At 37.0% G+C, this 25,090-nt stretch overlaps 1 protein-coding gene across 1 annotated transcript in view; it reads right to left on the bottom strand.

Moving 5' to 3' along the window:
• Window positions 1-11,152: 11,152 nt before the first annotated feature.
• Window positions 11,153-25,090, bottom strand: part of HAS2 (hyaluronan synthase 2) — a 28,103-nt gene continuing 14,165 nt past the window's right edge. Inside the window, exons 2-4 of the mRNA XM_056112136.1 lie at window positions 24,058-24,684; window positions 13,364-13,465; window positions 11,153-12,082 (exon numbers count right to left, since the gene is read on the bottom strand). Of these exons, the coding sequence (XP_055968111.1) occupies window positions 11,153-12,082; window positions 13,364-13,465; window positions 24,058-24,684 (1,659 nt within the window). The remainder of the gene's footprint in view (window positions 12,083-13,363; window positions 13,466-24,057; window positions 24,685-25,090) is intronic.

The following is a 25,090-nucleotide window of genomic DNA, read 5'->3' as shown; positions in this document are numbered from 1 at the left end:
AGGTGAGTAATTTATTCCCTATGAACAACTTTCCAGAGACCACAAGAAGTCTAGTTTGTGTCAAATTACACAATGTTGATTTCCAACATCACTTCAAAGTGACTTCTCAATCATTCAGTGAGATAGTCATGTGCCGTCTCACTAACATAACATGAGGATCTCACTCCGCCAGGTGCTCTTTCTTGGGATCACTCTGGCTTTTAGGAGAAGTGGATATTCTCTCTATTTCTTGGTTAGTCTCTCTATATTTTTAATTATAATTAAAAATAAATCACTTATCAAAAATTTTGCTAAATAATATGGTTGAAAGTGATTATGGCATGGGGGTATCACTTTTTTTTATTAAAAAAATTTTAATAGTGAGACATCATGAGGTACAGTTGCTGACTTACACATTTTTGTGCTTGGGTTTCAATTATACAATGATCAAATACCCATCCCGCCACCAGTGCCCATTTCCCACCATCACGGATCACAGTATCCCTCCCATCCCCCATACCCCCCATCCCACCCTGACTCTGTGGCAGGACATTCCCCTCTGTTCTCTCTCTCCTTTTGGGTGTTGTGGTTTGCAAAAGAAACATTGAGTGGCAATAATGTTTGGTCTATAGTCTACTTCCAGTGTGCTTCTCCCATCCTGGGAGGATCCTCCCAACACCTTTATTTGGTGTTCCCCTCTTTATCTGAGCTCCCTTTTCCCCTAGCATGTGTGGTTGGCCTCCAAGTCATGGAATAAAATTCCTGGTACTAATCTCAGCCATTCTTGGGTGTTAGTTTCCTATTTTGTTACTTTATGTTGATGGGGGTATCACTTTAAATAGCCTTGCCAGAAAAGATCTTTCTGACTAGTTGACCTATATGACAACAAGAAATCAACTATGTTAAATTCTTGGAGAAGAATGCTTTTGGCAGTATAAATAGCAATAGGCAAAGATCCTGACATGGGGAACAAGGTTATATGGGCTAAAGAACAAATAAGGACATGTGCCAGAAAGTCAAGGAAGAAAGAGAAATTCAATAAGAATATGTAGAAAGAGATATAAGTTTGATCTTTACCTGACAAGCGAAACATGGTATGTTTTTAAATTTTTGCTCCTATTTCAAGACATCTGAAAATTTCTAAGCATAAGGGTCACTCATTTGCTCTCTGTCGTGGAAAATAGAGAATTATTAGAGTATAAGATAAATGTCTCTGACAAAAGACACAAGATACGGAAGTCAGTGCCAGGATGATAGCAGTAAAAATGAATTGATTAACCCATCAGAAGTCAGCTCCTTAATCTAACCTCTGCTGTGGTCATCCTCTTCTAATGCCCAGGACTCATAATGAAAACTCAAATACAAAGAGTTTTGTTTTTTGTATCTGCACTCCTTTGTCCATTGCAGCAATATTCGCAATGGGCACTGTAACACTGTCCTCCTGTTGTTCATCGATTTGCTCGAGTGGGCACCAGTAACGTCTCCAATGTAAGACTTGTTGTTACTGTTTTTGGAATACCTAATATGTCACGGGTAGCTTGCCAGGCTCTGCCATGCGGGCAGGATACTCCCGGTAGCTTACCAAACTCTCTGAGAAGGGCAAAGGAATTGAACCCAAGTTAGTCCAGGTTGGCCGTGTGCAAGGTAAATGCCCTACCCACTGTACTATCACTCCAGAAGATATATAAATGTATACACAGATACATTTTTAATAAAAAGGTCAGATTAGAAAAACCTTTGAAAGCCATGTACTTTAACATAGATCAATAAAAGAAGTTTCATAATTTTGTAGGCTAGCCTATATTGGCCGGATGGAATAGCATTACTTATACTCTAATCTGGAAACCACTCATGTCCAAGAACAGATAACAGATGAACAGATACAGATCATCTCTCATATAGGGGATATAAAGAAATGTCATAAAGGAATAACAGATGTCCAAAGGCAACGGAACCTTATAAATGGTCTATAAAATTGAGCTTACCATGGTGGAAGGTAAGTGGGGGAAGGGGGGATGGAGTTGGGTTGAGGTGGAGAAGACAATATTGTAGAAAGCCTAGTTTTAGATTACTGTATACATGAAACTCCTTAACTGTGTTGCAAGTCACAGTGACTAGAATTTAAAAATGATAAGTAGGTTTTTTCCCCCTAAATTTTCAAGCATCTCTCCCTTCTGTTATTTTTATCAACCCGGACAGCAATGCTACAAGTTTTATATTCATGGAGGTCTATAGACATCCTTACATATGCACAGATAAAGATATTTGAGTGTCTAATGAGGCCTAATTAGAATACAGCTGGTGCCAAAACCATGTTCTTCCTACCTTCTCACCTGTTGCATTTTCTATATCCCATAGCGTTTGTTTTGACAGACACAAAATTGTTTGTGTTAAATGTTCTCTATGAAGGAAGAACACAGGAGACAATTTTAACAGTTTTCCTACTGTTTGTGTAAAGAAGACTGCATGTTCCTAAACAAAATCTTTAGGCTGTACAAAAGTCAATGAGGGAGAATTAAAATGCATGTTTGAGAATTAAAATAATTTGATGTTTGAAAAAAACTTGTTCTAGACCTTGGCCCAGTAGTGTGCTGAGAAAAAAAGTTTAGTAAAGAAAGCAAGGAAAGAAGGAAGGAATGAAAGATAAAAAGAAATCAATTGAGTGAGTTGCAAGGAGGAATGAAGAAAAGTGTTAAAAACATGTTATCTGGTGAGTATTTTTCCCTCAGGATTTTTTGTTGGAAGTTTGAATTATACAATAAGTGAGATATAGGTGACAGTCTATTTTTATTCAGATGAGGAAGACAGACTCAAGGAGGTATAATTTTCTCAGCCTGACACAACCATTAAGTAGCAAAGACTAGTTTCGAAACAAGTCAATATGCAACCCAAACAAAATACACAATGAATCTTGTGTACTCCAACTTTTCCTGGCTCTATTCACATCCAGAGTGAATAATATGGCAACAATTTGGGGCATGGGGAGAGAAATTAAAATCTCCATTTTTGAAGTGTAGCATACAACTTCTTTTGATCAATATGGATTAAGCATAGTCTAAGCATGTCAAGTTTAAGAGTAGAGAAGTTACCTAGAAACTGCAAACGTGAGGTCTTGTGCATTGAAAAATAACCTCAGCACATCTGGCTAAAAAAGATACTGTTGCTAGCCCAGGGGTCTGTGACCTCAGCAACAGCCTTGAGTGAGACATTAAAATCAACCTGCCTGCAGTTCAACTATGGGGTCTGGGCTGGCTACTTCCTCTTTCTTGCCTCATAATAACAAAATGTGAAGTTTCTAACCTGAACTAAATGTTCCTTAATTTGCCTTCCTACAATGATTCTAATTGGTTCGTGAAAATGGTGATTAAGCTTTAATTCCCCTTAGTCCTTCTTCCATAGTTTTACTTTATGTGGTTTAATTTTACTGTAGTGTTGAGACCTCACACATGCAAGGCAAGATCTCTACTGCAAACCATATCCCTGGACCTCTTTCTCCAGGAATTTTATTTCCTTAAAACATGCATCTATGGTTTTGTTTTTAATTGATGACACTGACACATCTGTGTGTCTGGGAGAGCTGGGGCATGTACTTGCATAGCATACCCATGCCCTTTTCTGATTGCATTTGATTCTGTTACTCAACAATCAACTAAATGTAAAATAGTAAATAAAGTGCAACCTTTCTATTAGTTTTAAAGAAACTGCTTCTTTTCAACAAATGCTCTTATACATTGTCAAAGCTATTTTAAAGACTAGGCTAACTTACTCACTGTACATTTTCCCATTAATTAAAATTAACATCCTTATTACCTGACTATCAATGATGCAATAAGTCACTTAGGCTTGTTTAACAGTGACAAACTTCCCATCACAGCTAATAGGGGAAGAGTCTGTTTCTATACCTGAGGAAATGAACCTGAATATTTTTCTTCATATCCCTAAGATCTCCACATGTGGAACTGATTACTCTAGTACAGGGTACTAGAGGTTAACGTACAGAGGTAAAACTCTGAGCATTGCTTCTACATCTTGAGTGAAAACAAATCTATCTTGTGGTGTCAGGAATTAGATACCTGCTTCACCTAAACTCTGCACTACAGGATACTGTAAGCAAATGTTAACAAAAATACCCACGGAAAGAACACCTTATATATGCTATTCCTTCTATCTGGAAAGTCCACCATTCCTATTCAAATTTTAAGTCTTTAAAAAATCATTCCAATATATTAAGCATTCCTTTATGTAGATAATATAAGAATAAGAATAAGAATAACAATAATAATATAAGAATACCTTTATTTTGTATCCCTATGTAACTCTTTGTATCTCTATGTAATTCTTTGGTCTTTATAGTTATATTTTTGCATATTTTGCATTGGGCTGGAGCGATAGCACAGCGGGTAGGGCGTCTGCCTTGCACGCAGCCAACATGGCCAACCCGAGTTCGATTCCTCCGCCCCTCTCGGAGAGCCCGGCAAGCTACCGAGAGTATTCGATATGCCAGACACAGTAACAACAAAGTCTCCAATGGAGACGTTACTGGGCCCGCTCGAGCAAATCGATGATCAACGGGAGGGCCTTTACTTTTACTTTTTTTATTTTTGCATAGATGTTTCTATGAGTATAAACTGAGTATAGTGAAAATTTATACATCTTGAATATTTATTACAGGGTTCTGTAACCTTATTTAAAACAAAAAATCACCACAACCATATACTTTACTGTAGCACTGTAGCACTGTCCTCCTGTTGTTTATCTATTTGCTCAAGTGGACCCAGTAGCATCTCCATTGTGAGACTTGTTGTTACTGTATAAGGTAAAAAAGTCCCGTTGATCGTCGATTTGCTCGAGCGGGCCCAGTAACGTCTCCATTGGAGACTTTGTTGTTACTGTGTCTGGCATATCGAATACTCTCGGTAGCTTGCCGGGCTCTCCGAGAGGGGCGGAGGAATCGAACTTGGGTCGGTCATGTTGGCCGCTTGTAAGGCGAACACTTTACTAAAATACAAGAAAAATGTCCAAGAGAAAAATACAAATATTTTAATTGATTCCTGTAGAAATTAGACTTAGTCTGAGGATAGCTGGGTTAAAACAATACTTGTCAACCTTTAATATGTTTAAAAGTTTTCTGGGGATATTATTTCATGCAGATTCCTGGACCCAACTCCAGAGATTTTGAGTGTGTCTGGGATCAGACTGTGAATTTGCATTTCCAGTATGTTCCCAGATGATGCTAATGATGCTAGGCTGTAGACAACTTACTGAGGAGCAACAGTTTAAAAAGATAAACCTGCAGAGAGACCAGCCAAGATGGCAGACAAGAGAGCAAAATGAAGACTCACTGGGTCCATAAACAGAACGAGTATACTGCAGAAATCTTTGAAGGACCTCATCCAGAAAACTCACCAGAGCTTCATGGAGAAACAGTGGGAAAGAGGCTAGAGGCTCCTGCCCAGTGCTGAGATCCACAGAGTCAAGTCTGAGGCTCTATTTATACATCAAATTTCTCATCAACCAGGGAACTCAGAACCCATAGGCAAATAGGAAGCAGGGCCCTCAATGACAGCTTATGGCAGTAAGAGTCCTGCATAGGATTTGCAGAGGCATCTCCAGCTCTTCCTGTGTCTGAGCCAGAAACTGAGGGACCCCCTTTAAACACTGGAGAGACACAGCACAGCAGACACATCACAGGACTTGAACTGGTAACAGAGCCATTTCCCTGAGGAACCAGGCCTCAGTGTCTGCCTGTGGTTCCCTGATCACACAGTCCAATCATGTGCAGCCACCCAGTGGTGATCAGATTTTTTTTGGCTCACAAGCTACCCTATCTGGGTGCTTGGTTCAATATGGGTGCAGGCCAAGAAATTGTGGGTGAATAACTGTGGAGAGGCAAACAGGGAGCAAAACAGAAAGAAGGCTAAGGATTCACAAATAGTAGAATTGAACCCTATAGGAATAAGATTTAGTCTGAGGATAGCTGAGTTAGAACAATGAAGATTAGAACAATGTTGAGTTAGAATTGCAGATTCGAACAGGCATGAGCAAAGAAGTACAGCAGTCTCCAAGTTACTGGAGAAAAGAGATCTCCTTGCTGCCAATTAGGCCTTCTCAGCACAGGAACTCAGCCACCTTGGGGCAGTTCTGAAGTCTTGACCCACTAATGTTGAAAGAACTTGTGCATCACAACTTGTGACCGTGAAGAATCATGATTTATTAACTCAACCACTTAGCTCCTTCAAATCTGGTGAAGGAACATGCATCACTGATAGAAATCATTAACATCAATGATTTGGTTAAGAGGAAGAGGAAGAAATTTCACTGCATCAATGGATGGTGACAAAATCTAGGAAGAGCCTTGACTACGCAGATATTTCTAAGTGGAAGAAAACAAACCTTTCAATTTTAAGACTTTAGAAAACATTCCTTTCCATTTTAAATGATCCATTGGCCAAAGAGAAAGTACAGGAGTTTAGGTCACCTGCCTTGCATAAGGTAGACACCAGTTCTATCCCTGGAGTCACTTATGGTCCCCTGAGCACAGCCAGGACTGATTCCTGAGGAATCAGAGTCAAGAGTGTCTACCTTCGGACACTACTAGGTATGATACCACTGCTCCACCCAATCAAAAACAAGGAACACAGCTCTATCAATAAATAAAAGGTGATAGAGAAGAAGTTGAGGAGAAGTGAAAAAAATTTTTTCAATGTAATATCGTTCTTAATGTCAGGAGGAATAACCCAGAACAAAGGAGAAAGTGGCAAGCTGAAGAACAGCTAATTGAAGAAGTAATAGTTCAATACTTACTCAACCTGAAGAGGAAGATCTTGTACTAATTCAGGACATTCACAAGATGCAAATCAAATAAACCCAAATAGAATAATGCTAAGACACTTTGAAATAAAATTGGCAAGAACTAAAGATAAGCTCCTTAAAGCAACAAAAGAGAAGCAAACACTCATATACAAGGAAAAAAAATCACATCAGATTTTTTCAAATGAAACCCAATGAGCAAGAAAATATTTACATATTCAAAGTATACTCAGTGGGAAAAAAAACTCCAACCATGGAAGTTATTATTTAGATATAGAAGAGTGATAAAACATTCTCAAACAGAAAATGAAGGCTAGCTTTACTAGGGATACAGAATGGCCTCATATAAAAACCAACGGTAGGGCTGCAACAACAGTACAGTAAGTATGATGCTTTCTTTGCATACAGCTGACGAGGATTTAATATGGACCATGAGCACTACCAGATTATAATTCCTGAGTGCAGAGCCAGGAGTAATCCCTGAGCATTACTGTAGCCCAAATCATCCCAAATAAACAAACAAAAAACCAAAAAACCAAAACAAAAACAAAAAACCAAAAAACCAAAACCAAAACAATAAAACCAAAAAAAGAAAACCCAAAGGTCAAATGGCAAATCAACTAAAATTCTCGTAAACAAATGATAATAAGTCCCTTTTTAGCAATAATTTCTTTAAATGTCAATGAACTAAATTCTTCCATTAAAAGGTACAGAGTAACTAGATAGATCAAAAAACAAAATCAAACCTGAACTCCCACAAGAAATAAAGGCTCGGATAGGTTGGGGAATAATAACAATTGCCAATAGAAAGCTAAAATAAGCAGGGATAGCTATACTTGTATCAGATCAAATAGTATTTAAACTAAAGAACATAACAAGAGGAAGGAATGGGACAGAGATTATTGACTTTGTATTTTAAGCCTAAATTGACTCAACTCTTGCCTGGTAATAGTAATAATGAATAGGTTTTAGTTTTTAAGTGATTGAAATATTTCAAATTTATTTTAGCATGTGAAAATTATATAAGATTTCAGTTTAAGTGTTCAGAAATAAAATCTCACTCTTAATTGGCACACTTTAATGTACACATTATCTATAGATGTTTTTGTGTTTGACTACATAGTAGTAGAGTTGAGCTATCACACTGCTAATCATAGACCAGCAAAGTCAAAGATATATACATACCATGTGGTTATGTTAAAAGTTGCCAATCTCTAATATAGCACCTGTAACTTTATCAATGCATCATTATTGGAATCGTAATTCAACTGTCTAGAATTGTCATGATGTTCAGTGACTAATGTTTCTTATAATATACTTGTACCAAGATGATACAGGATTTCTGGGAACCATGTAATAATTTAATGAAAGACAAGGTAAACGTCATAAGAAATGGCCAAAGAGAATAATTTTTACACTTAAAGTTTCTCCAGTTAGAAAACGCTATCAGATGCCTCAACTCACTTTTGTTTTTTTCATATAACTTTCATTACAGTATATTATTATAACTGTTCTATTTTAAAATATCATTATTTTTAGAGGTAACATTGATTTACAATAGTGTATGCTTCATAAATGATTTTTCACACCTCTTCAAAAATAAGTTGTATACCCACCACCAAATTGCTCCACCTTTATTTGACCCCTCCCACTTTCTGTAATGCTTAGACCCTCCCCTTTGACAGCCTCAATTCTGTCCCCAAACCACTTTATTTTTCTAAGCAATATTTATTGAACTTTGTCTGATTATAAATATAATACATCATGGTATTTGGAAAATACAAAAGCATATGCAGAATATAAATTGATCATATTCCCAGTACTAGAGTTAGCCAAGTTGAAACAGTTTTAATTTGTTACAAAATTGGGATATTATGGCAAAAATGATCACATGTTTCCAATGCAACGTTTCTCCAACATCCTTGCATTCTCTGAGAACATTATCTCTAGAGACTAATATTTCCATTTGGAAATAACAGTTTATTCTCATGATAGGATTTTAAATTAAGTTTTGCTCTTATTTAATGATGCTTCAATAAATAAACTTGCTCATGGTTTTTCTGAAAATTCTATTATTTTGTTCCTGCTGTGAAAAAATACCAAAATAAAATGACTTTTTTCTAAATTTGAATATGCTTCATGGAAATTAAAACAAATTAGAAACAGAGTTGTGTTGATTGTGACTTTACCTATCTCTGTGTCTTTGTGTGTCTATCTTCCCTCATTTTTCAGATTTCCACAACTATACTTGTTGGGGGAATTTCTATTTTATATTTGAATAATATCAAATGACATGTTTTTTTTAACCAATCATGTAAGTTGCCATTCTTTAAGTCCACACCAGAAAGACAAGAATTTTCTAAAACTGTTTAAACCCCCCCTTCCCTCAGAATAAAAGGCAATAATCTTATCAAAAATATTTATTTACAAAAAATTAATTATACTATACATCCTATACTGGAAATACATTGAATAATTGCTAAAATAAATACAAGCAATTAATTCAATCTTTTATAAGAATGAGAGAATTTGACATTTGAATGTTATCAAGCTTATCTCAGAACATAAATAGTTAAAAAGGCAAAACTCAAGTTTTAGTCTCACTTATTGGCATGGTATATTTCCTTCCCATGAGCTCTCTACTCAGTAAAAGTTTGATTTGAAGATGTCATGTATCTTTTGGTACTACAAAGGTAACTGTGCAGTTTTTCTTAGGCAGAATAAATGGAAAATAGATGTAAAGGAAGCACAAAAGCAGAAAGAATATAGTTCAACATGTCCCCCATATTTCTGCTTCCTAATTATATCTACTTTTGATGAAATCACTCGTATGTTCAGTTGTGTTTCTAACACAGTTCTTAATAAAGCACCAGCTACAAAGCAAGCTACATCTTGTCCAAACTCAAACTGGATTACTGAAGTTCTGGAGTAGCTAAATCAACAGGGATAAGGATTCTTGGTTTATCAAGATTTTTTATGTGCCAAATTTTGATATAGTTACTAAACCTTAAAATAATTTCTACTTTGTAAACAAATTTATATAAACCAAAAACAGGAGGTGAAGCAATTATTTATTTGGGGCAGGAGGGCTGAAAATATTCCCTGGAAAGAAAAAGGGGACACTTGGATGTTGAATCTTCCAACTTTGAGTTCATATGTATATACTTGTTAAAACATATCCGACTTAACCATGTAAACCTCATACTAACATGTAAAGTGAATTAGCATGCTAAAGTAAGAGACAAGTAAAATATACTCAATATGTAGACCAAGATTTGGTCAATTCAGACCACAGAAGAAAATGATGAAATGCATGCATTGTATTTATCCAAATAATTCAAGTAATTTTTTTCTACTTTTCATTTAACTGAGCCTGGAAAAATCACTGTCAGAATCTTCAAAATCATTCTTCTTTGATATGCATGAATGGTCCATTGCTGCAATTCTTTTTTATAATCTTATAAAAAAAGATTGCACTACATTAGCCTTTGGCCCTATGTTTTGATGATTTTCTCCTTGTAAAATTAGTATGCATTTTTACTCCCGAAGTATGACAGGTAATTGGCCTTTCTTAAAAAATAGTCTAAACATTGAAAGTTTAATTTTTTTCACAGAAATAATCTATTCCATTTTAAAAGAAAGAGAGAGAAACATTTTATTCTTTCTATCATGAACAACATCAGTCAACAAAGTTTCACATTTTGGGCAGGTTTCTTTTTTTAAGAGTGAATTTTTTCAGAACCTACTTTATTAAAAATGAAGGGAAGAACAGGTGTATTTTGGTGCAAAGAAGTGTAATATAAAATATTAAAAAATTCTTTTAAAAATTGGCATACAAAATTTTAAAACACAGTACATTTATATAAAAATACAGCACAGCCAATGGCCTTTAAAATTTCCTTTGGCATTTCATTTGGCGGAGTTAAACAGAAATCAATTCTAAGGGGAAAAATAACCAAAAACTATTAACACAGTCCATAAGTTAGGTTGTATATGTTGAAAGATCTTTTCCTTGAGTTTCCAAAATCCTTCTCTTCCATGATTACCCACATAAAGCATGACTAGTGAGGTATATAGGGCAAAACACTGTTAGGCAGATGTACAGTAAAGAAAAAAAGTGCATAAACAAAGAATTCTTCCCATTTTCATAGAAACAACAAGTTAAATGTTTCTTCTTGTTGATGGTAGTTGTACTTTGGCAAAATCAACATAATCACCTAGAAATGTATTTGTTCAAGTCCCAGCAGCAGTGATATGTCTCCTTTGTTGGCATTATCCTATGCCACAATATTGTACAGTCCCTTGAGGAACTAAGGTTTGTATGTGTCTGCATGTGTGACTGCAAACATCAAGCAATGTAAGATCATACATCAAGCACCATGTCATACTGTTGCCCCTTCTTCCGCCTGCCACATTTATTGATAAGAACCAAATAGAGTGTCAAAAGCATGACCCAATAGCATGCATAGAGCAATGTTCCAACAATTAGAACAGTCTGTTTGGATTCTGAGAATGGCTTTTTAGATTCCTTATAAATGGTGAAAATCACACCACCCAGGAGAATTGTAAACCAAACTGATACTGGAATGAGTCCTATGAAATTGACAACAATGGTTTTCCTTCCAGATGTGCCCCACCCAGCTTTGTTTATGGTTGCAATTGCAAACATCTTGGCGGGAAGCAAACTTGACATATATAACACGGAGTAGAGAGACATGAAGACCATGACGATATTTCCTCTAAGGCAGCTGGCAAAAGATGATTTAATGAGACCTACTAACTGCACAGTTAACAAGAAGAGAAGAATATTCCAAATTTTACCCCTGTAGAAGAGCTGGATGACTGTTGCAATGAGAAAGAAAGGGAAGAATCCAGTGATGACCGCTTCATAGGTCATCCACAAGTGATGTTTATGAAACCACATCGCATTATACAGCCACTCCCGAAAGTAGGATTTGCTCCAACGAGTCTGCTGGTTTAACCATCTGAGATATTCTATAGGTGTTTCCGTAAGGCACTTAGATCGAGCTGTGTATTTTGTTGCATAGCCCAGACTCAACACCCGGTTTGTTAGATGCCGGTCATCACCAAAACTGCATTGGCTTCCCATAAATTCTTGATTGTACCAGTCTTCCACAAATTCATGTAGCAATGAGTTTCTGTACATTCCCAGTGGTCCACTAATGCACTGCACGCACCCAAAATAAGACTGACAGGCCCTTTCTATGTTAAAAGCCATCCAGTATCTAACACTGCTGAGGAAGGAGATCCAGGAATCATATTTGTTTAAGATCTGCAAGAAGAAAAATATGAGTAAATAAAAGCTAAGATACTGCTAAAAATACCAAGAAAATCTGCACCATTGTGAGGTTACTATCTACAGTGAAGTTTGTTATTTGATTTCCTTTTTCTGTGAAATAATTATATTGGAATTTTTCTCTGATTCTGTATTATTAGATCAATTTGATAAGTTGTGCCTACCTTGGTTCAATCCTCAAGCATTATATATGGTTCCTTCAGACCCTCCAGGAGTAATTCCTGAATGCACAGCTAGGTTTAAGCCCTGAGCATTGCCAGGTATGACTCCAAGCAACAAAAAACACTGTATCATTTGGGTGCTGGAGCCATAATATAGTGGGTAAGCACTTGCCTTGTACAGAGTCAACCAAGGTTTGATCCTTGGTGTCCCACCAGGGGTCATTCATGAGTGCAGAGCCAGGAGTAACCCCTGAGCACTGCCAGATGTGGCCCAAAGAGGAAAAAAAAAGTCAATTAAAAAATTACTATATCATTATTTCCCCATTGATAACTAAATAAAATACTGGAAAATAAATAATAACTAGAAAGCCTTTCTAGTTATCAACTCATCAACTAATTGTTCCCTTGCCTCCTTCTAAAACTTTAACCAGTAATATAACTTTGAGTTGTTTCTCTTTTCTTTCTTTGTTTAGCAATCTGGATTTTTTGATCAAGCACTTACAGAATAGCTTTTAAATTTCCAGATATAAGACATGGAATACATATTTGACATACTATAGTTCATTATTTTTATGGGGGGTGGTGAGTTTGTAACTATGTCTGGAAGTGCTCAGGACTTACTCCTAATTCTGAGTCCAATCATCACTCCTGATGTGTTCAGGAGCCATATAAGGAACCCCGGTTAACTTGGTGTTAGCTGCATGAAAAGTAAATTTTGTACTAACTCTTCAGATCATACTTGTATGTCCTTGCCTTCACAAATAAATTAATTCCAACATCAGGTTTTATAAGAATACTGTTACGGCCAAAGCATTACTGCAGAACCATTACACATTGACATTTTGTTGAATATAACATATTACACCCTATAGCCATGGTAATGGCCAGGATTAAGTAAAAAAAAAAATCCTCAGTGATTTCATTCAGACTGAAGAGACAGTGAAATGAGCTTAAGGCACTTTCTAAGGTCTTCATCACCAAAAAATAATACCTGACAAATAGTTTGGCATGTAGTACTATAGACTCAATGAATCATTTAGTAAGAATGCTTGAAGTGAACTAAACATGACTCATGCAAAAGAACAAAGTCAAGTACCTGGACATCCCCCCCAACACCTCCAACCATGGGATCTTCTTCTAAAACTTTAACCATCTCCACAGATGAAGCAGGGTCAAGCATGGTATCTGAGTCACAAACCTGCAAAGGAACAAATAGAAATCAAGTAAAAGAAAGGCAAGGACTATGAGTATAATCCAAAAAATACAAAATTGGGTATATACATTATGTTTTCAGTCTTTGAATCACAGTACACAGTGAGCAAGGAGCACAGGTATGAGTATGTTAAATCACGGCCAAAACAAAGAGTTTTCTTTTCAGTGACTCAATATTTAAGTAGGAGACAACAATGATGTTGTGTGCTAGGTATATTATATCAGGTGTTCTTCCTGAACCTGTGTGCAATGGGTATTCCTAATTTTGCATTAAGATCTCATGTCCCAGATACATCCCAGTTTTTCAGGCCTTTTGATCAAACTGGTCATATTCATTTTTGGTGCCTCCCCCAGCACAACACATACCCATTCAGATGTCTTAAATAAGGATTTTGAACAAACTGTCCTTAGTTCTGAATGATGATAGTACTGAAAAGGTGGTATAACAAAATAAAAATTGCAAAAATTTTTAAATACCAATCTTGAATAAAAAAATGACAAAAACTAAAAACATAATTTTAGAAGCATAAACGTTCAGAGTTAAAAGAGATTAGATGTGCAAAACATGCACCTGTTATATAATTAACCAAGGAATCTCAACTTTTTAAAAAATGTATCTCTCAGCTTTAATAATGATTTTTTCCTAAAATAGATTTATGTATATATATATATTTATCTAAAATGGTTATCTTGGTGAAAGTAGCAGCTTAAATGTATTATTAGAATTTATGACTTAAGGAGTATGTGGGATGCTCAGTTATAAAAGTGAACTTAATAACCTCTTTGGATTTAGCTAATTATAGTTTTGGGGAGTTAGCTTTGGGTTTTAAATTCTTTAATTTGCTTATTTAAAAGTGTTCATCTTCTAAATAAAAAATAGCTATTGTTATTTTTGATATTCTTCTGATCTATTAAAGTCTCATAAGTGCATTTTATTTTCTTATTTTGAGACCATAACTAAAGATGCTCACTTGCTACTTTTAGATTTTTGCTAAGAAAGGAGTCATTCCTGGTAGTTTTTAAGGGACCACATGGTGCTAGTGAAAGAACCTAGACTTCTTACATGCGAAGCTTTGGCTCAGCTCTTTAAATTATTTCTCTGCCAATCAGATAAAACACTTCATTGAAACTAGGCAATCATGTTTCATTATAGAAAATAGGATTTTGGATTTGTACTCAACATCCCATCCCAAAGAAATTAAGCTATCATTTTTCTTTATAGAAAATAAAAGGGCTGGAGCGATAGCACAGCGGTAGGGCGTTTGCCTTGCACGCAGCCAACATGGCCGACCCGAGTTCGATTCCTCCGCCCCTCTCGGAGAGCCCGGCAAGCTACCGAGAATATCTCCCCCGCAAGGCAGAGCCTGGCAAGCTCTCCGTCACATATTCAATATGCCAAACACAGTAACAACAAAGTCTCCAGTGGAGATGTTACTGGGCCCGCTAGAGCAAATCGATGAACAACAGGAGATCAGTGACAGAAAATAAAATTTTATTAATGTCTGGATCTGTTCCGAAGAACCTCAAGTCTCAAGGCTTTAAAAAAAATTCCTCTTAAAGCAAAGTTTTATCTCTCCCAGGTCTTGTCAAGTGCTGATACACATATGGCAACAAGCACATTGGAGACTGGTAAAGAAGGCAAAGAAAGGTGAAAGCCCAAGTTCAACCCCCCTTCAGAATCTAGTCTCCTGAGCTTAAAGGCCCCACCCACCTCTATTTACTCAAAGTAGGAAAGGTAAAACCAGAAAGCTAAAATAAACCTAAAAACAACAGGAAGGGGGCAATCCAGAATTCAGTTCAAATAACTCCGCCTGCTTGTGAGCAGAGGCAAGCCAAGGGAACTGCTTCTTTGAAATGACTAAAGTGGAACCAAACTTCTGAGGTCGTGCATATTTAATTTGGTCACCGGCCCTCCCAATTTCCAACAGCAATGTGCCAGAAGTTCTCTGAGAAAGATTGTTCACATGCTGAGCTGAACTGTGGCAGAAGGGAAAGCACTCAGGAATCTCTGGGGGGGGGGGGGGGGGGAGTTGTCACAATGGGATAAAAGTGCTTTAAAGATCTTTAATTTCTGGATGCTGCTTGGTGACAGAATGTCAACGAGAAAGTCCTGTATAATGGGCTGGAAAGCATGTGTATTCACAGGCCTCATCAAATTTATCTGCAAGTGTGTCCAAAGGGTAACTTTAGACTTTCTTCAAATTAGGACACTTGCAACAGGATTTCTAGAGTCTCTTCACAGAATAATAGCAATTATGTGGTTTCACAAATGTTGGCTCTTTATTTAACTCTGGGCTTGAAGCTGCAAGAAGCATCTACCTGCTCTTAGGAAAAACTACAGGACATGGTCTGCACACAGGAAATAATTAGTAAACAAATCGGAAATGTCTTCCAGATCACAATGAATGTATAAGTGCAATTTGCTTAAACTATATGAACGCTGGTTGCAAGAGTTCTCACGAGGTGATAGAGAAATGAAGGAAGTCACCAACATGTAACTGAAATGAGTGGGGGGTATCTAGAATAAGACAATATCGGGAAGATAAAGACACCTTAGTCAACCACAGAACCATCCACTAAAGTTCTGACGTCCAGCCCCTTTCCTCCTGCTCTACTCTAGCCAAGACTTAGGTGAATCTTCCCAATACCTGCTATCATACACAGAAGTTGACAAAAAAGTTACAGCAGAAGTCCAATCTGCAGCCTGCTTTGTCTTGAACTATGGGTGAGAAAAATGTATGCATACTTTTAAATAGTTAAAGAAACCAAAAGAAAATATTTGTGACATGTGAAAATTATTTGAAGGTCAGCTTTGAGTGTTTATTAGTCAAGTTTTAGAGAGAGAGAGAGAGACAGAGAGAGAGAGAGAGAGTGTGTGTGTGTGTGTGTGTGTGTATGGGGGGGTTGTCTGTGTGTGTATGTGCTTGGTTTTCATGTAGGTCCGTAATCAGCAGAGCTCAGTGGCTATCCCCAGCTCAGTACTCTGGAGAGTTGTTCAAGGGAGCTTGTGATATAGGGGATTTAATGTGGACTTCTCAGATGTAAAACATGACCTTTAACATATCTTCCCAGTCCCCATAAGTGGTTTTATTGGCACTCAATAGGCATATTCATATTCTTACTCTTTATGACTATTCTCACATGTACGCAGCAAAGCTGAAGAGTTGCAACGCAGATTCAAAAGTTTACCAAGCCTAATAACTTTCTATGAGGCCTTTGTCCACACTAGGTCTAAATTAATGTTACAATGGAGAAAGTTCACTTTCAATAAAACTTTTCAAAGTTGTGGTTTTTAGCTCCAATTTTAATCTTAGTAGGTTTATGAAAAGTATCTCTAGCTCCCAATGTTATAAATGGTCACTGCATAAGAAATATAAAATATTAGTAAACAATATTGAGGTATTTGTGAATATTTGCCTATTATGGAAGCACTCTCAGAATCAAGAAGCGTCAAATAAATGCTCAGTTCTTAATCTCTTTACTTCTATAACCCTAAACAAGCCTATGTAATCATGGTGTCACAGTGAATCACTGCATATAGAAATACTTTATGAACTCAAAAGTACCATGCAGATGTCTGCCATTCATATAAGGTAATAATATTTACATTTTTATACTCCATAAGTAAAATCAAACCTAAAAATTCATAAATATCATCACAAAGGGATGATTCAATCAAGCGAACAACTGAAAGAAACAAGGAGAATAATTAATTATTGAGATCTGCTTATCATACTGAGAAAACTCATTTGTGCTTGGAACATCACATCTATGGTAGCTGTTACAATTCGCTGTACACCTATTTTATTTATGAGTTACTAGAATGAAAAGCCATTCCTAATTACTTTATTGATCTTAATCCTCACAGAAATTTAAGTAAAAAAAAAATCACCCCAGGAATAATGTTACTTGTCTAGCAAACGCCTTTCAAATTCCAAATTCCAAATCTAAAATGCTTAGTCTCCATGTTTCACTATTTTAATGTGCTTCCTTTCAGACTGACTGATGAAGCCCTCCCCTTCCGCCCTTTCCGCCAGCACCATACCACTTCAAAGGACACTGAGAGCTACACAGCAAGAGGAAATTTTAATGACTCTAACTGCCTCTAATGAGGAAACAGGTTGAAAATAAATCAAGACCCCTTCTGTTGCTACTGCCTTCACTCTTTTCCTGCTTGTAATGCTCAACCCATTCTTAACCTTGATCTTCTATCTTGACCTTGACAGAGTAAAACTATTTCTTTCAACAGTGCTTAGAATTTACTCTTGGTCGTGACTTTGCTACCCCAAAATGGCAAATGATTGGAGAGACAAGAGGCATATACCAAATTTTAAATAATCCTAATTGTTTTAAGACAAAAAAACCCCTTGAAATTAAATCAGTAATACCTACACACACACACACACACACACACACACACACACACACACACACTCATACACTCAAAAATAAAAAAAAAGAAGTTTATAAAAAGTGTAATGGCATGCCATTTGGAACATTTGGAATAGGGATGGATAGGAGGAAAGTATTAACTTATAGTAATCAGGATCTCAAGTCCAGCCCAGAAAAAGCCTCTACCTCAGAGACACCTAAGAAAATTGAGGCTTCTTTGTTGCTCTTCTTAGAAAGAATTACCATGCCTTTCATGGTAGAATGAACTATTTAAATTACTAGAAAATAATTCTTGCTCTTGGTCAATCTGGAATCTTTTCAAAATATTAAAGCATTTTAAAGGAGTTATTTGATTATTCTCTCACCCTTTTTAGGAATGTTTGAACATGACTGAAGTTATAGATTTATAGCTCAGGTGACAGGAGACCTGGAAAAGTGGGAAGCAAAATGTCACTTCTAAGACAATCATCCTTATTCCAAAAGGTATGTTCGAAAGAAGGGAATCAGCAGATACTGTCATAGTCATCCTTGAATCAAAGTTTACAGCCTAAAGTCCAACTTAGGAAAGGGCAAATGGAAAAAGAAAGTGAGAAACACAGAAACTGATATATTAAAACCAAATTTTGAAACTTCTCATGTTTTTACTGAAACTCGCCTTTCAGCATCAAGATATATTACTGCAAAGAAATTTAAATGTCAGATTTTAAACAATACTGAGTTAGAGTTTTCAGCTGAACTGGGGTTATCTTAGGAACCATCTGTTCATTGATGACTCAATTCAGACCCAGACTGAGTAAGCAGCAGAGTTGAGTCTAGAATTCAGTTTTCCCCGCTCCTAATATTAATATATATTTATCTGATTCTCTAAAATAAACAAAGAAATGCAAGCCATTTTATCACTGACTCTCCACATATTTCAGTTACTTAGGCTTCCTACACAGAACAGAATCCCAGTACACATTATATGGTGGAGCCTCACCATTCAAGCGGTTATGGTTTATAGAGTTTCCAAAAATACTGAACTAGCAAGTACCAAAAATATTTCTAGCAGAAATAGTTTTAGGTTCCTTCAGACCTCTGGTTACAGCCTTGTTTTCTTTCTGTGTCTGTTTAAAAATACTTTTATTTAATAAATTCTTTTGATTCATTAACATTCATGTCCACCAGTTCTATACCTGGTATCTGAGTGAGGCTCACCTAACAAGTCTATTTTCCCTATATGGCAACACAGCCTTTTTGTGTTAACACTAGACAGCAATTAAAATTCTACTCCTGGTTGATTTTAAGGAGCCACATCATGAAAATTAAAATGCAAGAGCACAAAAATGTGAAAAGCACGTTCTATGAAGAAGGTACTTGATTATGGTATAAGAGGTAAGGCAAAAAAGAGAGAGAGAGAAAGCAAAATACAGTCTTGTTCCACCTTAACTATAACAAAGGGAGTGGCTCAAAGTGGGTCACTACACATACAACTGGAAATGGTGAACACAAAGGCACTATAGTACTAACTTGGAAATTACAGGCACATTTCACTGAGAAAAGTGATTTACATTTCTACAAGTTACCAATGATGAAGGCCAAGTCTCATGTTTTGAAAGATTTCATACTTTTTTATTCAAAATATCTTAGATATATAAAATGCTTACACATTAAATTAGTAATTGAATTGTCTCCTATCATCTACTCTTTCAGAAAACTTTCTTGTTTACTGTACATTTTTTCTACCTGGAAAATTCTTAATGCTCACGGCAAGAGTTATCATTTCTTTTATCACAGAGACAGGTGACCATTTAAACTGTAATATCTGTATTTGGTGATAAGAGTAAACAAAATAATGGTATAATCTAGATATCAAAATTTGCTTTTATTTGATGGAAAGAGGGTGTGTGGGAAACACACAAGGTGCTCAGGGCTTACTCTGGGCTCTGTACTCAGGGATCACTCCTGGTGGTGCTCATGGAATTAATATGTGATGCCAGCGACTAAAATTGGGTCATCTTCATGCAAGACAAGCAATTTACATGCTGTGCTTATTCTGGCACAAAAGGTATTTTTAAAATTTTCTGAAATATAAATATATATATGTAAATATGATAAGGCACAAAAACATAAATACACTCTAATCCCAAAATTGTTTTTAAAACAGGAGAAATATGAGAGAAAGTGATACTACAGCAGGCTGAATGTATGCTTTGATTGAAGGAGTTCTAGGTTCAGTCCCTTACCATATAGTTCCTGAGTACTACTGGAAGCAACCCTAAGCATAGAGCCAGGGGTAACCCCTTGCACTAATGAGTATGGTCCCTAAATTCTCCCAAATAAAACTAGGAAAAATTAGACTAACTGGCCTAAGAAACAGTAGATGGCAGGCAGGGTGCTTGTTTTGCATGCAGCCAACCTAAGTTCTATCCCTGGCACCATATATGGTTCCCCAGAGCCCTGCAAGGAATGTCAGAAAGAAGCTTTGAGAACAGCTGGGTAAGACCTCCTAGTCACTCAGAAAAAAAGAAATTAGCCAGATATAAAAGTAGACACTAAATAGTAGTTTTATATATTGGTCTTCCTTTTCTCACCCAGCTTCCCCTGGTTGCTGATGCTGGTGTGATGGCAAGGAGGCACATGCATGCCTGGCTACAGTGTCCGCACACATTTTTTCCTACCTTAAGTCATTGCCAGACAAGTCAAACACTTTAAAAATAAGAAAACCTTGATTCAAATTTTCAAAAACTTCCTTCAGGGGCTGGAGTGATAGCACAGCATGTAGGGTGTTTGCCTTGACCAGGGTTCGATTTCCAGCATTCCATATGATCCCAGAGCACCACCAGGAGTAGTTCCTGAATGCAGAGCCAAGAGCAACCCCTGAGCATCACTGGGTGTGAACCAAAAAGCAATAAATAAATAAATAACTTCCTTCATACTTTCTCATCTTCAGTTTTCACTTTTTCTTTTTCTGTTTTTCTATCTTCTCTCACTCTAAAAACATCTACAACCAATATCAATGAATTTGTTATTCTAATGGTTTTGTACTAGACTAAAATTTTCATCCATATTCCATGTTAGCATTGATCTATTTATTTATTTATTTATTTATCTATCGTTCTTATTGCATCACAGCCAGTGATGCACAGGGGTTACTCCTGGCTCGTGCACTCAGGAATTATACCTGGTGGTGCTCGGGGGACCATATGGGATGATGGGAATCGAACCTGAGTCGGCTGAGCGCAAGGCAAATGCTCTACCCTCTGTGCTATCACTCCAGCCTCTACTAGCATTCTTTTAATAAAATAGTAGAGAGGGGAATGCTGTGATTTAAAGAAACAGATGTGGAAAGGCTTGCTCTTGTTATTTTGTGCTGGGGCCCAGCGGCACTATGCATGGAGACACTTCGTGACATGTAGCACCTTGGGTGCAAACCAGGGCTCTTATATGCAGCAGATGTGTTCTAGTTTTTTGAGTCGTCTCTCCCATTCTTAAAATCTTCTTCTAGAAGAAACCAAAATAAGGTCAGAGTATGGGCAGAGAGATAAACATGGAGATAGGAAAAAAAGGTTCATCATGTGCTCTTTAGAATGATGGCAGTGGGGTAAAAAACTTAATGCCACTCAGAATCAATACTTTTCTCTTTCATCTGAGGAAAAGTATCTGTTAGTCATTAAACAAGAAGGAGTTAGAGTAGGGTACTGGGGCATTGGTGAAAGTATGAAACAAGAAGCCCTAAAAGCAAGAGAAAGGAGTACTGACCCGTGCCAAGGACAAGCTGCAAATGGAAACCAGTCATTTCGGCCATCTCTACACAGTTGAGCAGTGTGCTTCAGCCAGGCTAGGAGGCATGTAAACAGACTCCTATTTTTGTTTTCCCCTAGTCCCCTTTACCTCATTTTTGCACCCAAACTAATCTGCACTCCAGGTTCAATCACTTACAATGATGAATAGCCAACATATTTCACCCCCCTCCTCCCCTTTGACTTTCTGTAATTTCTGCTCTGCAACTTTCTAAGGGGCCCTGTCAATCAGAATGGGAGATGAGCTTATTATTTTGAACCTTATGAAAGTTCTATTTTTATAAGATGTGAATGGTTAAAGATCAGGGGAGCAGGATGAAATGAACTGATTTTAAAAAGTCAGAAGATGCTTTTTTGTATTTCCCTTTATTTGAGTGCCTATAAGGTCCAAAAAGACTCAGGGCTCAGTCTCACTGGAGGCTTCAGCTTGAAAGAAGAAAGGTTCTCAAGCCTGACTATGGCTTCTTAACATTTAATTTTCTGTATTATTTTTTTCCTGGACAGGCACAGTGTCAAGTTGTCAAGGCTACAAGCAAAATTCAAAACAAGAATGATGGGAGAAAGGGGTTTGGGAGGAGCAGGTTAAAAAAAAAAAAGGAAACAAAACCCACACAATAATTCCTTGATTAGAAATGAAAAACATCACAATTGTTTTCATTAAAATTAAAAGCAACATAAGAAAACAGATGTTCTCTCATCTTAAGCTCAGAACTCCATTTGGCCAATCCTCTGTTGAGTTCCCTAGGCGTTACTTCTTAAAAAAAAAATTATTTCATCCTCTCATCTGGACCTGCAGTTGACTATGTAAACAACTTTTTTTTAATTCCATATTCATAAAGCTACCTTAATTAAGAATGTTCTACAAATTTGAAGAAAGTTGGGGATAAAACTCTGAAAACTCCCTAGAAGAGAGATTAGAGATTTATATCAGTGGGACAAATGCCTCAAAGACCACTCAGGTATTTTTAACCATTCTTAACATGGTGTATAATAATTTTCAAGTAGATGATCACATAAAAAATAACAACATTAATACCATTATTAATATGTCTTATGAGCCACACTGAATTCATTGTTTGAAATAACTGTATCAAACAACTTTGTGATATTACACTATTCAGAGAACTGGGGCTCAAGGAGATGGTCCAACTCAAGCCAATGAGATATTAAGCATTACCTATGCTTAATATCTCTGTTATTTCACTCTAAAGTCAGTGCTCCTTTCCAACCCCTTACATTGAGAGACCTCCTGATCAGTTACTGCACCTGCACGGCATCTATCCTAGCACTTAGGGAATTAAAGAATAGAGTAGATTTTCTAAAAATTAGAATTACACTCTTAAAAGTGCAGAAGTGGGGCTGGAGAGATAGCACAGTGGGTAGGGCATTTGCCTTGCAAGCGGCCAACCTGCGTTCGATTTCCAGCATCCCATATGGTCCCCGAACACCACCGGGAGTAATTCCTGAGCGCATGAGCCACAAGTAACCCCTGTGCATCACTGGGTGTGACCCAAAAAGGGGAAAAAAGTGCAGAAGTGATTTTTCTAACTGCAGGTGTCTCCCCCATCTTGATAGCATCATGCTCCAAATAGAAATGAAGCATTGAAAATGACAATGACAGCTTCAAAACTCTTAGGGACTTATTAATGTTTTAAAAGAAGAAAGTTTTAATGAGAATTCAGAGAGAAACCCTAGGGTGACCAGTTAGAAAATTAATGAGAGACACAGCCTCGTTTTCAGACAAACACCATCACAAATGCTTTCAAAGGTCAAGCTGCAGAGAGTGAGGTAATGCTGTTTGGGGAGTGAAATAAACATTACTTTGGTCTTGCCCTGGGACGCTTTTATCCCCTCCCCTTTTTCTTTTTCCTTTTCATTCAATGTCTCACTGTGAAAAATCTATATCCGTTTAAGTAGAAATTGCTCTCACTACCCTATATTGCTCATTCTCTGAGAAAAAGCATTTATAACCTTCCATTAGGTTTGCAGATTTTCTCAAGACCCTTCTGCCTGGGCAGACACTATTTTCTTACAAGGTTAGAACTTTTAAGAGCATGGAAAATGACGTTGGATTTTACTTGGCAGAACTAAGAGGGCAGGGAAGGTAAGGGGGGGGGGATGGGGCTGTGGGGAGAAGGAAGGGTCTCTTGTTGAAAATAATCTTGATTTTCCTTCCAATTAGACTGCACAAATTTAACAGTTTAATAGATAGTCTTAACAGTATTTCAAGACTTTTTTTCTCTCTCTTTCAAAATACATTTCAACAGCTATGCTGTTTTCAAATGAACTGAAAGGAGTACTGTGTTCCAAAGGGACTAGGATGGGCTATAGCATATTACTGGAGAGATACAAAAGCTGCTTTATTTAAATGTATGTTTGCCCTGGCAAGAATTTGGAAACCTACCTGTACATAATCCACACTTCGTCCCAGTGCTCTGAAGGCTGTGTACATGACTTCTCTTTTTCCGCCCCATTTTTGCATGATGCAAATACTTTTGTTGGATAAGACCAACTGGGTGACATGTTGCGAGCTTTCTTTATGTGACTCGTCCGTCTCACCAGGACCCTTTTCATGGAAGTTGTTTTTCCAGATGTAAGTGGCTGATTTGTCCCTGCCCATGACTTCACTGAAGATGTCCATCATGTAAACGTCATCTTCTGAGTTCCCATCTATGACCATGACAACTTTAATCCCAGGGTAGGTTAGCCTTTTCACAGATTGCAAACATTTCCTTAAGTAGTCTGGATCTTCTTGATATGCAGCGATGCAAAGAGCAACGGTTTTATTCAATTTAATGGGGGTTTCTAGTGATCTTTTCATTTTTCGGTGCTCCAAAAAGGCAAACAGGCTTTGGATGATGAGGTGTGATGCTAAGAAGGCACCATAGAGTCCAAAAGAGAAATAGTAATTATCGGTTTGGATAAATTGGTAGCCAACAATGTAAGCAGCTGTGATTCCGAGGAGAAGAGAGACTCCAAAAAGTGTGGTTCCAATTATTCTCAGGATACATAGAAACCTCTCACAATGCATCTGTAATAGAATCAAATAATACTTTCAGTTAACCATCTTGTTCCATACTTGTTACACCCATGGTATCAGGGGGAGACCACTGGACTGAAAGTCTTCTAACTCTGAGTTTCTCAACTCACTAGCTTTGTGATTTTTCTGTACTTTAGTTCAAAGATGTGCAAAACTGGGCTAAGGGTATCCTTCAGGTACACCTCAGAGGTCTAGGTCAAGAACCAAATAAGATCAATGTATAAAGAATATAATAAACTATATTATGTAATAGATTCACAGAAGCAGTATTTTCAGTGCGTTAGATCATTTATTTAATGATCCACTCCTATATGGTTACAGCTAGGCAGGGAGCTTCAATTTCCTGGTGATCTAGACCATCTTTCTTCCTACATTATGTTGCCCGTCACCCCTAATT

Source organism: Sorex fumeus, unplaced genomic scaffold, assembly GCF_029834395.1.
Source record: "Sorex fumeus unplaced genomic scaffold, SorFum_2.1 ptg000002l, whole genome shotgun sequence".
NCBI lineage: Eukaryota > Metazoa > Chordata > Mammalia > Eulipotyphla > Soricidae > Sorex > Sorex fumeus.
The sequence above is the reverse complement of the archived record's forward strand: the minus strand, read 5'-3'. Positions and strand labels throughout refer to the sequence as shown.